A 13003-nucleotide genomic window follows, 5' to 3' on the forward strand; every position below is an offset into this window, starting at 1 on the left:
GCTTAGAAATATGGAAATAAAGCATGAGCATCTGCCACAAAACAAAGAGATGCAGAGTGCTTTTGTTTTGCATTACTGGTTCCTACAATGCTGTTTACAAAAGCCACTCTCCACACCCAGCTTACCACAGTCCATCTGAAATTTGACCAGCCTTCAATAGACCAGGAATGAAATAGGAGAAAGAGAGAAAACAAACCAAAGGCAACCAGTTCATTTCCCATCATTGTTGTTCTTGGTCAGCTGGGGAAAGGCAACCTTTCCCAATGAATTCAGAAAAACAGTGGGCCCCTTCATTCCTGTCAAGTCTTCAGCAAAGAAAGTCAGAAAATGCTAACTATAGGTAACAAAGCAGTACCCCTGAAAATTATAGATCTGGAAATTCAGAAGGAAAAAACCCAATCCTGTACACAAGAATAAATAAAAATCTATTTATCAGCACTTGAGTGAGCACAGAGTTCCAGACTGGAAGTCTGTTTTGCTCAAAAAACGTGCACACAAGTGCACAACTGTAGTGAAACCCTTATGCAGGCACAACAAACAGAACAATCTCCTGTGGGGGATGCAAAGGATAAACCCAAAGTCCTTCCTCTGCTTTTTCACTGTGGAAAGTACTTATACGTTTTTCTAAGTTTGGAAATAATTGTTCTTTTTCTTTCTGGCTCTCTCCCTATCTCTGTATTTTAAGTTATGTATCACAGAAACTTAAAAGTAGCCGTATTTCTAACTCTTTTTCAGCTACATTCTGTAACCCCTGTACTGCTATCCTTCCCGATTCACAGCCAAAATGTAATAATGGAGCTCCAGCAGAGGTGTGAATTGCTTCCATTCATTCTCACCAAGTATTAACTTCACACACTGGTATTCATCATTCTAAAGGCTACCTACTAGGACAATTAGGTAATAGCCAGGTTAGTTATGATAATACTCGGGGGTTTAAAAACAATGATGCCGTGATTTCCATAGCATTACAGGAATCAGCTGTAAAATTAACACTATTTCAGATATTTTCTCTGTCACATTTCTTAAGACAATGCACACAAAGCCAATTGCTTGTGTACGAACACAGCATCACAGTGTACAAACAGAGCATCACAGTGCACAGCAAGATTCACCTTTTTCAGGGGGAGGAAAGAGAAAAAACTTCACAAAGCTTTGCCAACATTCTGTACCTTCACAGAAGTCTTGCTGGTTGGAATGTAAAATAAAGTGACTGCAGTGATGTCCTACAACTTTTACTCAATAGTATGCTACAAGAACATATACTAAATGAGAAACAACTTCCATGAAATTTCTAATAAATATTCCTCCTAAATTCTAGTGTCTGGAAAGAAAACAGAACAAAACCCAGAACACCCTGCAGTTCATTCACATGATTGTAGGGTCTCCAGGTTTCCTAAAATATTTTGGTTCAGTCAGACAGAAAATCACTTCCTGATGTACAGCTGTCATCGCTTTCTCAAGGTACAGTTTTATAAGGTATATGTATTCAGCCTTTTGCACTACTGCCAAGAGATACTGAGTGACCAAATCCCTAAAGTGTAATGAAACCTGTGAAACACAGCTATTAGAGGGTAGGTGCAGGCAGTAAGGCAGCTACATCTGGTTATCAAGAGTTAAACAACCTGGGAGAGCTGCAAAAGGCAAGATGGGGAGGAAGCCTCAACCATTAATACTTCCACAATGCTGAGAAGATCTGCTCAATCCCTTGATCAAAGGAGGCAAGAGACCTCTCCAGTTAGAGGCACTCCTTATGTGCACACACACACGCTTCAACCTGCTGAAGCAAAACTGCTGAAGCAAAACTGCTGGACAAAGCATGATGTTTTGTGCTACCTAGTGGCTGCTGCTGCTAAAAAAAAAAAAGTAATCCCAGTCCTAGCACCCTCCTCTCACTTTTCTCGTCTCCTGAGTGAGCTCACTCGGGGTTCATTTTTTTGGCAAGTAACATGTCACATCTTGTGTTTTACTTACAGAAAACCAGCATGACCACACTTGTCAAAAGCCACTGCCAGTGCCACAGCAGTTGTGAACTTCTGGCCAACACTGGACATGCTGTTTCTGGTACTGACAAACTATTAGATGGTTCATCTTATGTCATGGAACATCTACTAGAAGTAATGGCAGTCTTCTTTGGGACCCTTTTCTTTGGGATCCTATCAAAATGTCTGTTAGTTCCCCAGCCTCACCACACGTCAAAATGTGTATTTCTATATTAAAATCCTGATATTGCCCAAGCAAAAAGGATTCCTGAAGCAGTACCAAGCTGTACCACCTGCGTGCATTCAGGCTATCTATCAAAACCGAGGAGTAGTATAAATCCCTAGAGAACCGAGTGACCTGCTGGCATAAGAAATCCTAGTCTGTCATCTCAGAAACAGAGGAGACAATTCCAACTCTATTTGCTGTTCCTCCCTATTAGTCAAGGGAGGATCAAGCACATTCAATTACACTCATATTAACAGAACTGTCCCAGCAGAACTTTCTGGCAATAGTCAACTAATTTGCTAACTCTGTACCTTATGGGCAGAAAAACTTATTTAAATGTCATTTACTAGCTGCTTGCATACTGCATAGATGCATTACTTCACTATGATTCACTTGTGTCTTATTCTACTTCTCAGATGTGAAAGTGCTAAGATAAATTGAAAGAATGATTGCATCTGGAAATACTGAAGATCTTTCCCACTCTCTCAATCTGACTATTTAAGGCTGATTTCTTAACTTTACCCACAGCCTTTCTGTGGAGGCTTAGCTTCTTCCTTAGCAAATAAACTCTCTTGAGACTGGGCTATTTTAAAGTTATCAGATCCCACCTGATAGAAACAAGTTTTAAAAACCTTACCATGCTATCAGCTACTGCTTTACTACTTTTCTACTAATATGAGAAACTTCCATGGTGGGTCCTCAATACCATGCTTAACAGAACCTGGCTGGGTGTTGAAAGCTGCATTCACATTTCATTTATGCAAGGAAAAGAAATCTAAAAGAGTACACTGAAGTTTATAGAGATCCAAGGTAAAATTAGGGTTCCATAAACATAAGATTTCCTTTGTCTTCAGAGCAGAATTTCACATTTCAAGCCCCAACCTTCTGACATACAACAGTACATAAAATATAGAAACACTATTTCAAATATGAAACACTTGTAAAAATAGGAATAAGAAAAACAAAAGAAGTCTTTCACTGGGAGAAATACTGAGGTGCACTGAATAATATCCAAAAATAGATATTAGTTGAAAAATGTCTATTATTAACAGCAAAATAGAAATACTTCCCAATACTACTAAAAGCTGTTATGCTAGATGGGCAAAACCTTCTATTTTAAAAATTACTTCAGTATGATTCTAGTAGGTGGAAGTATAAAAACTGTGTTTCAAAAAACAATGAACAAATACTATAATGATGCGCCCATTAAACTGGGCTAAGGGAGTTGGTTTCTGGATCCATGTTAGGATAAATTAGGGTAAATATCTGGAATCAGGAAGTTCTTAATATGAACTGGCTGAAATTTTGGAATTATTCAAGCAATAGAAATCTTTCACTGTCTAGGATAATGTGTGTATTATACTAAACGCACACATCAAGATACGCACATCATGACTGATGTAGCATATCTACATAGCAGATCTATCCAACTCATTGTCTTTGAAACAGAAGTTAGTTCAAGATTCTGCCTTTGTCCACCACGTGCACTGAAGCATTTTTGCAATGCAGAAATTCAAGAGACCTTTTTACCCATCATGATTTCAGAATTAAAAACTATTATTTTAGAATGGCAAAGACTAATCGTCCAGTAAGTGAAGAGAGTGACTCAAGATTAAGGGAACATCACTAATGCAGTGAAAAACAGCATTATTTCTTCCAGAGATAGCTTTGGTCAGTGTTTCCCTGAGGATATCTAGCATTCATCTTGGTAGTTTTGACATGTCTCTGGTTCTTGTCCTTCTGAAGCTGTTCAGACACCAACAACAGTCTGTTACTGGTCAGTCCAATTGAAGATTATTAGAACTAAACTGAGAAGGCCAACACAAATGCCAAAACCAACCAATGCACATGCCTGTCAAGAAAGAAAACCAAAAATTAGTTTTTTACATTATGTCTAAGGCTCAGAACTAATGATGAAAAAAATCCTGCAAGAACAGATTTAAGTAGTGTCTTTTAAAATAATCTTTAATGTTCCAGATTTTTCAGTCTTCAAACACAAGGTATCTGTTTAGGGAAAAACTAAACTAAGCCTGCTCTGGGATAGTTTCATTGGGAACTCTGAGAGCAGTTAGTTTGCCTGCTCACACTACCTGTCTGCAGATATAACCCAATAAATTAAGAAACTGAATTTGTATTTGACTCAAAATTTAATTAAAGTTACAATGCACTCTTTATATTTTTGAATAGCCAGATGATAATAAAACTACAGCTCAAGAGATGTTTGCTTGCCGATTTATAACAAGGCCCCAAAACTGTTGGAACTAGTCAAGACTTTAAATAGTCCAAGAGCATCATTATTAGACACTTTTTCAGACTCCTAAATTTGTCAATACAAGAGCAGCCCTGTGAATTGTAAGAATGGCTGAAGGACTTAAGCATAAAAAGTTTGTCAGCATTTTAGCCACTGTAATGAAGTTGCTTTGCTGAGCAGTAGTTAAAATGAAGACAGTTCCGGTGCAAAAAGCAGGCTGCTGCACAAATTCCAGCTGGAGTTTAACCTACTACACCAAAAGAGAAGAAAAAAAAAAAAAAGGTGGGGGGAGGGGGAAAAAGAAAGGGATGGGTGGGGAAAATGTTTCTGAGAAGGCTTACATAAAAACCAAGCATAAACACCATTTCAATTAAATGCAGTTTGGCTTTGTCCCAGCTGCCCAGACAACATCAGAGTAATGCGTAAAAACTGAAGAGAAATTGGATTGAAAGTCAACATCTGAAAACTATAGGGAAAAGCATGTATTCAGCTCAGCAGTCCAGCATATGGATAAACTACTAGTCAAAACTCTCTTATGGAGGAGGAGTTTCAGAAAGAATAGAGCTATCACGAGGAACAGAGCAAAATGTTCTCACTACAATTCACAAAATCTGTGAGCAAGAGCTTTGCCCCTTGGATTACGTACTCTACAGCATATTGAGATGAATAGAAAATGAGGCCACTTGAATATAATTAGCACACATTAGAAAAAGCATACCCCGAGTTTCTGTCGTGATAAAAGGTCCTCTCTGCTAAGTTTCAGATAAAATAGTCCAGGATAAAGAAAAAGCAAACATGTTGATGTGGTTGAACCTTTAAGAAACAGAAAGTAATCTTGCTGTAAGTAAAAACTTAAAGTACATTAACTTATAATTTTAATGAATTTTCTGAAGAAAAGTTAAATAAAAAAACCCCAAGAACCACAACAACTTACCAACTACTCCAAATACATTTTTAATGTCTGGCACGTACATCGCAAACAACACAACAATTGTATTCAGTGTTAAAGTGACAAGGATATGGCAAATCCACGACACAGGAAGATGAGAGAAAAATACCATCAATACAGCTTTTCTTGCCTACATGATATGAAGAGAAACATTGCATGGATAAATATATAGATACACTTTATTTAATCTTATCTCAATTTCATAAACTTGGGAATGACATCATTCAAGATGTGAAAAAACATTTAAAAAATCAAAATACAAAAAATTCAGTAACAGTCAAATGTTTTGCCTTTCTGTAGCACAGAGGTTACTTTAGTATTAAAGCAGTATTTATCACATGGCCATTAGTCTTAAGGAATTACTCCTTTTTTGCAGGGACTAAAACAGGTCTGTGAGATAACGCTTTGTCTCTTTAAGCGTGCTTGGTAGCAAACGTCAGCATGTTGCCAGCTTCTGTAATCTACTTCCAGATACATAGTTTGCTTGCAAACATTTTTTTGGTCCTAACAATGAATTTTCAGTTCAGTCATGGTACTGATGATCTAAAGTAGGTTTTTTTTGTAAAGCAGGTCAATACGTGTTTCTAATTTACAATTGAGTTTTCAAGTACAAGTGTGTTTGTGTGTGGGTGCGTGTATGTAGAAAGGAAAAACCAAGTCAGCAAAACTCAATTTAAGAATGGGTAAGGAAAAAAAAAAAAACCAAAAAAAAAATCAAACCAAATAAACTTTAGAAGTTCTGGATTCTCTAAATTAAAAACAAAGCTGTGGCCTAGTTTTAATCTGGAATCTGTCTCAAGAGCACAAATTAGCTTAGTGGTTAGTTGTTATTTTTGAGCTTTCATGGAACATATGCAAATATGTGGTCTTTGATCAATCACCTGACAAGTGAATAAGATACACAAGACTAGATGTGACTGAAATATTGCAGTCTGTAAAGCATTAGCATTACACCATTGCTTACTGCCAGCTTCAAAATGTTGAGGAGTACTTACTGGGAAATGGATTAGAGGGACTGTCAAAAGCACAGCAAACAGGATGGCTACTTTAACAGTCATGATAACAGTATCATGAGGCAGGTACTTGCTGTAACCCTGTAGCAATTCAGAGTCCACTTTGTCTGAAAACAAGAACAAAAAAATACTTTGTTAATAATTTGAGAACTAAAATAATTAACAATGCATATTAAGCCTCCATTCAAACTGATCAATTTGCTTGTGACTAACATGGAGTAGTTACACATGCTTTGGCATTACTGACACATGAGGACATGCAGCCTCCAGAAAACTGAAAAAACTTCAGGAGGCAAGTTGCTGGAGAGCCTCTGCTGAAGCCAAAGCTACAAGATACAAATATGAAGGAGAAAGCATCCAAAAGAAACATGTGGTGACATCAGGCCAAGGATACAGTAAAACTTGTGGTCAAAAACTGTGTTCAAGTCTTCAAAAACTCGGCAGCTGAGGCTCTCAGTGACATGCTTTAGCAGCGGTCTCAGCAGTCCTGTAGTAATAATTGGACTTGATTATCTTAAAGGTCTTCTCCAACCTAGTTGATCCTATGATTGTTCAATGTGTCTGAAACATTCAACACTAGATTCTTTGGGTTGAACTAAAAAGCCAGAAGCAAATTAATTTTGCTAAGTTGCATTTCCTTCCTCCCCACCCTCCCTCCCCCTGAAAAACTACGTGATGTACAAGGTAGAATTTCATGATTTGAAAGAAAAGCTGCAATTCTTATTTAAAGGAAGAAGGGAATGTTCAAAACTATGCTAGTGTAAGTGCTTTTACTGGCCATAGTTAGCAATGTATTGTTGGATGACACAGAATAATAACTAGCATCAGTTACATTTGTGACAGATATTTCTCAGTTAAAAAAAAAAACCAACAACCAACCCAAAAAGCACAACACCCCACCACCACCCACAAAAAATTCCACCAAACAAAACCTAAACAATCTTTACCTTTGAGTTTGCCACTTTAAGGTGAAAATTTTAAGTTAACAGCAAAACCAGAGCTCTGAAAGCTCCGCGAGTACTGCCCTGACTTTTGGGGGGATTTTGTGGCATACGTTGACTTTTATGCTTTTTGGAATTCAGAATGGACTACAGCTTCCAGTGTCCAGTCACCACACAATGTTTTAAATTCACAGAAAATAGAACAAACCTCTGAACCACAGAAAGATGAAGCATGTCTGTTTTCAAAGAGGGAACTCTCCTTTTGTTTTCAATTTTAAAGAAAATGTTTTAATTTTCTCAGACTGGTGTTTTAGGAACAGGGAACAGATTCTCTCTATTTAAAGAAGTTAATTAAGCAAGACAACCAGAAAGTAAAGAAAAAAAGCTTGCCAAGAGGGGAGGGGGGAGATGACATGACAACAACAAAAAAAAAACTCTCTCAGATATCCACTGTTTGTCCCTCAAGTCTAAGGGTTACTGAAAGAAATAAGGCTTGCAGAAAAACAGAAAAATCCCAGTGAAACAGACTAAAGGACAAGTCAGGGCCTTGTCCTAAAGACAGAGCAAAGGTAACAGGAACTCTGATGGTTTCTAGGACAATAACAGTTTTAATTTTTCCCCCTCTTTTTTTCTTTTTTAAACTCCTTGTTGAGCCATCATGTGGAGCCAGGTGGCCATCCTGCACTGACTGCTCCATCTCTCAGAGTGTCACTCAAAATTGTGTTTTCCTACAAACCACATGGAGACAGTCAGGAAACACTAATAGTGGCCTATATGCGATTAAAGGTTTCAAGTTTGTTTTTTTTTCTGGACTTCTCTAGTTTGTCTTTATGTTACACATGAAGAAAGATATCATGAAGAAGTCACTTTGTGCACTCCTTTAAAATAAAGCTTTCCTAAATTAGATGACTCATGGGATATTTTTCCCCCCACTTCCAGCAGACTTCTAGTGCAACAGCTACCATTAGCTCCAGCTGAGTTGTAAAAATACAAACACGAAACAGAAAAGCAATACATGCTTTGTACCCAAGCTGTACCAGGCAAGGAAAAACTGCTGCAAACTTTCACACCTACCTAACATTAGGGCTGGCTTGCTGTGGGTCAAATTCCTCTCATGAAAGGCAACAGCCTCAGAGACAACAAATGTGCTGGGATATCACAAGGTTAATTAAGTTATAAATGTCCTAGAAGGTACAGCCTTAGAACAGACCTTTCAACCTTGTTTCAACCAACTATTACCAGCTCTCAGAATTTCACACAGATCACAATAAATCCATTCTCAGAATATAAATGACAATATTATAAGTCCAACAGTATAGATGCTTGTTGTGGTATTGTGTCATTGGTCGCTTGTGACTGACCCAGGAGATGACAGTCTTGTTCAGAATGCATGGGTAAAGGTCTTTCCGAATCTTCGTTAGCGAAGACAGGCCTTCCTCACTGGAGAAGGAAAACTCCTATCTTAAAATCCAGGCTGATGGAGCTTGTCTAGCCTTGTACAGTCTTCCATCAAAGAGAAGGACACTCTTACAAAACCTACGACCTGAGCACTTTGCTGTCACCATCCTAGCTCGCTAGGCCGTGGCAGTTAAACCTCAGGTGTAAATGGTGGGGCCAGTTCTGCGCAAGCTGCGGCTCACCTAAAAAATCCACTGCGCAGGCTGGAAGGGCTCACTGTCACTTGTCTGAATGGACGGGCGAGGGCCTAAACCATAGGTGACAAGGTGCATGGGAAGCTGCAGATCCAGTGCTGCATGTGGGCGGACCAGCGCATGGGTAGCTCGAGTTAGCTCAGGAGTTGACAGTCGTGGTCGGACACTTCCTGATTGCCTAAGCAGCCTTTTTTTTTCAACCAGATTTGCATATCCCACGTGCCCTTGGTCATGGTGCTTGTAGTAAGCGTGGTTAAAGCCCTTCCCAAATCTTTGCTCGCCAAGCCAAGCCATCATAGTGGCAATCAGTAGTTTAATTACACAGTATTAGAGAACATGAACCATCAGCTGCAGTTTAGGGATGACTATCTTTCTGTATAGCATTTTAGGGCATAAACCCTGCAAAGTTTAGCTACATTACTCATTGAGAAGTCAATGAGACTGTAATATTTTCCAGTGTCAGGCAAATTCTTAAGCCTTCAAAAGAAGATTTCAGAGCTTTCAAGTACACCAGTGGACAAAAAAGCCTAAAGTACACCAGTCAGAATGCCTTTGTCATTATTATTAGCTTTCATTCTAAAGAACACTTGAAGAATATACTTACCATAAAATGTCAGGTACCCAAACAGAGCAGACATAAAGTAAATTAGGAAACTCAGACCAATTCCTGCGACAGTTACATTCTGCATTCTACTTTTGGATGGACTAAAACACACACACAAAAACCAGAAAATTAGTGCTGCTGAATCTGTATCATGGACTGTTAAACACAATGCAACTTCCATAGCAGCTTGCCTTTCGTAAGAGAGCATTGGCTTAAATTATAGCAACTGAGGATTTGCTGAGGTCTGTGCTGTCAGGGGTTTTAAAAATATTTTTAATCTGATCATTAAAGGGCACTTTTCACAGCAGTCTCAAAAGAGACAACAAATATCATCCCCATCTTGCAGGGAATTCAGACATTCCAGAGTATTTTTTAAATCAAAATTTTGATTTATACAGGATGACATATATTCAGAGCCAGGAACAGAATCTGGGTCAAAAAGCCCCCACTGAATCAGATGTGACCAAATGCAGATTCAGCTACAGCAATAAAAATTAACTAATAAGTACCTTAGCAAATGACCTTTTTTCTCCTGATTGTTCAGGCTCTCCTGTAAGAGAGGAAAAGCCAGTACAGGCTAAAACTGTACATTTCCCAAATACATGAAAGCTACTTAATTGGCATTTTTTGAGGCACTGACTTGAAAATAAAATTTATTCAAGATTTAGGGAAAATATTACAGAAATACTATCATATTTTAATATTGTATGTGCTTTCATACATTACCTCTGGAGCTCACAATAGATGGGTAAGACTGACGTATGGCAGAGAAAAGAGAAGGCCATAGTTGGTATTGCATAAGCACTCTAAAATAGAAGAAAAATATCTTGTAGATTGTTTGTTATTACAAATGGTTGGAAAAATATCTGGATGAATTCAGATTTTGGTTCAAGTGCTTGAAGTCAGTGGAAATCTCTCCACGTTGATGCTTTAGATAAATCACCACCACACAGAATGGCATCTGAATTATTCCACAAAAAATGGACCTTCTCAATAAGTAGCTTTTCAAGTCGTGGTGACAGCTTACTGTTTCATGAGCAGAAGTCATGCTTTATATGACAACCGAAAGATTCTTTTTTAGCTATACCGAGGCCAAGTACTTACATAAAGAGTACGATATGCCCCAGAGTCAGTGAATCATTCATGGAATTTTCTAAGAAGTTTCCTAAATTCTAATACCCATAGCTACCTGTCAAATAACCAATTCCTTCATCCTGACTTCACTTTTTTCTTATTACTCCTTGACAAAAATTTGCATACAGCATTCAGAAAATGTAACATGCTTGGCATCTGAAATTTTAAAATAGTTACATAAAGTTGCAACCGCACAGTTAGTGGTAAATTATTCCAAAACCTCACAATAAAAGAGATGAATCATCTACTATAGCTTACTTCAAATGACAAGTGGAGTAAGCTGAACTGTAACAAACACTTTCATGCTGGCATGATCAGGCCCATAATGGTAAAAATATGCCACTTCCTATTGATAAAAGTTAAAATTAAAGAAGTAGAGATGAGTCCCAAGATTCTTCAAAGCACGAAACGCCGGAATCTCATGGTAGATGTTTCTGGTCAAAGTAAAATTTCTTCTTTGATCTACAGAAAACATCTCTCTTGTGTTTGCACTGCCCCAGATTCCCCCAGGTTTTTCTTGGGAGGGTGGGGCTGGGTTGTTGTGTTTTTTTTTCAGAGAAGTACAACTGTGCCCTTCCTAAATTCCACTACACTACAGGCATATGCCAGATTCATTCTTACCTTTTTCCCTTCCTCTTCATCCCACAGAGACTAGGGTTCTACATGATACTTCCTCTCCTGCAAGCCTTGATGGGTGATGATATGATTTAACTGCCACATTAATCAACAAATACCAGAGCTGGCATCCAGTGAAATGCACAAGATTGCATTAGGCCTGAATAATTTTCTTCATGTGAGAAAAAACTAAGGTTAGGTCCAGGCAGTTTCAGGAAACCTGTTCTACATCGCTAGGAACTAAAAGTGTGCATACAGCCAAGCAGCACTGACTCCCAGCTGAGGGCATATTAAGCTGGCTTGATCTGACTGCATCATGAGGCTGACCACTGCTGCATCTGTTATACTTTATACTTTGTAAAATGTTTTCATAAATGCTAAGTTGGACAGCCAGCCTTCATATAAAAAAGAGCGAGACTGGATAACACTTGGCAGGAGGTATAGGAAATATTTCAGCACCCTATAACTAGTTTTACAGAAGAATAGCTTATCCTGTACAGAGTTTAAAACCCAATTCTATGAAAACCACCACCCCCCTTTAAGTTTGCATATTGTTAATAGAGATTACCTCTTTTGAAAGATGAAAGAGCTTTGCTTTACAATCCCCAGTAGAATTTGAAACCTGTAAGACATACATACAAAAAAAAAAGGTATAATGAAAGAATAAGCCCAAACCACAGATATGAAACTTTTTAGTTTCTGTGGTGATTAAGAGAAGAAGGAATTTAAATTACAAGTAATTGTGAAAGTGTTAATCAAAAAAAGTATTAGTTGCTAATAAAATTAGAAGAACTTCAAAACAGCATGCACTTTACCTGTAAGGTCTCTACAGCACTACTTACAGGCAGAGGACAAGGGATTGACCATTTTTTAACCATAATCTGCAAAGACAGCATATTTAATGTATGAATGATACCCTAAAAATCAGTTTAAATTTACATATATGTAGTTAAAACATCAAACTGTTGGTATATAAAGAGGAAGCTACACCCATAGTAAATGAACAGGCTTGACTGGCAGACAGGTAGGCCACAAGAAGGAAATTTGACAGAAAAACTTGTCAGTGCCATTCCATACAGCTGCTCACCGCACACAGCTGGCAGCCTTATGGTGTGCCTATCTGGAGGTGGTGCACTGAAATGAGCTCTGACATTAACTGAAATACAACTGGTGCTCCACATTCACCCTCTGTGTTTCATGCTAACTGCCTCCCATACAGAATAGCTGTTGTGTTAGCTATTCCAGGCACTTTCTCTAAGCAGACAAGCCCTTAACAGAGATAGAGCAGAGCCTAGGGCTAATCTTAAAAGGCAGAAACATATGGTTTGGACTAGAAAGCAAAGGAAAAAACAATAAATGCAATTATTGTCCCAGAATGTCATGGGGGCTTTAGCTACACCCTGCTGGTTTAGGGACTGCTAAGTAACAGGGCTGAAAATCAAAGGGAAATTAAAATAAGAAATTTTACCTCCTTTTTCGGATGCCTAGTTTAAAATGATAGTCGCATTGCTCGCCTCACCCTAATTAATTTCCTATTGTAGCTGCCTGGCTTTAGATAATTCTTTTGAAGCCTAGAGCAAATAATTAAAAACTTAATTAAAGACTCAGATTCACAGGAAGAATAACACTGAAGAGAGTG

The 13003-nt window shown here is 38.2% G+C and overlaps 1 protein-coding gene across 2 annotated transcripts in view; it reads right to left on the reverse strand.

Annotated features, from left to right (window-relative positions):
- Positions 1–2981: 2981 nt before the first annotated feature.
- SLC38A6 (solute carrier family 38 member 6) overlaps positions 2982–13003 on the reverse strand; it is a 39207-nt gene continuing 29185 nt past the window's right edge. For both annotated transcript variants that reach the window (XM_061464225.1, XM_061464226.1), the window contains exons 9-16: positions 12180–12245; positions 11933–11986; positions 10342–10421; positions 9616–9716; positions 6401–6525; positions 5391–5535; positions 5175–5269; positions 2982–4057 (exon numbers count right to left, since the gene is read on the reverse strand). In XM_061464225.1, the coding sequence (XP_061320209.1) occupies positions 3977–4057; positions 5175–5269; positions 5391–5535; positions 6401–6525; positions 9616–9716; positions 10342–10421; positions 11933–11986; positions 12180–12245 (747 nt within the window). In that variant the 3' untranslated portion in view covers positions 2982–3976. The remainder of the gene's footprint in view (positions 4058–5174; positions 5270–5390; positions 5536–6400; positions 6526–9615; positions 9717–10341; positions 10422–11932; positions 11987–12179; positions 12246–13003) is intronic.

This window comes from Pezoporus flaviventris, unplaced genomic scaffold (assembly GCF_033815535.1).
Source record: "Pezoporus flaviventris isolate CSIRO_AGI_PZ_B2104156 unplaced genomic scaffold, CSIRO_AGI_Pfla_v1 ptg000036l, whole genome shotgun sequence".
In the NCBI taxonomy this organism is placed as follows: Eukaryota; Metazoa; Chordata; class Aves; order Psittaciformes; family Psittacidae; genus Pezoporus; species Pezoporus flaviventris.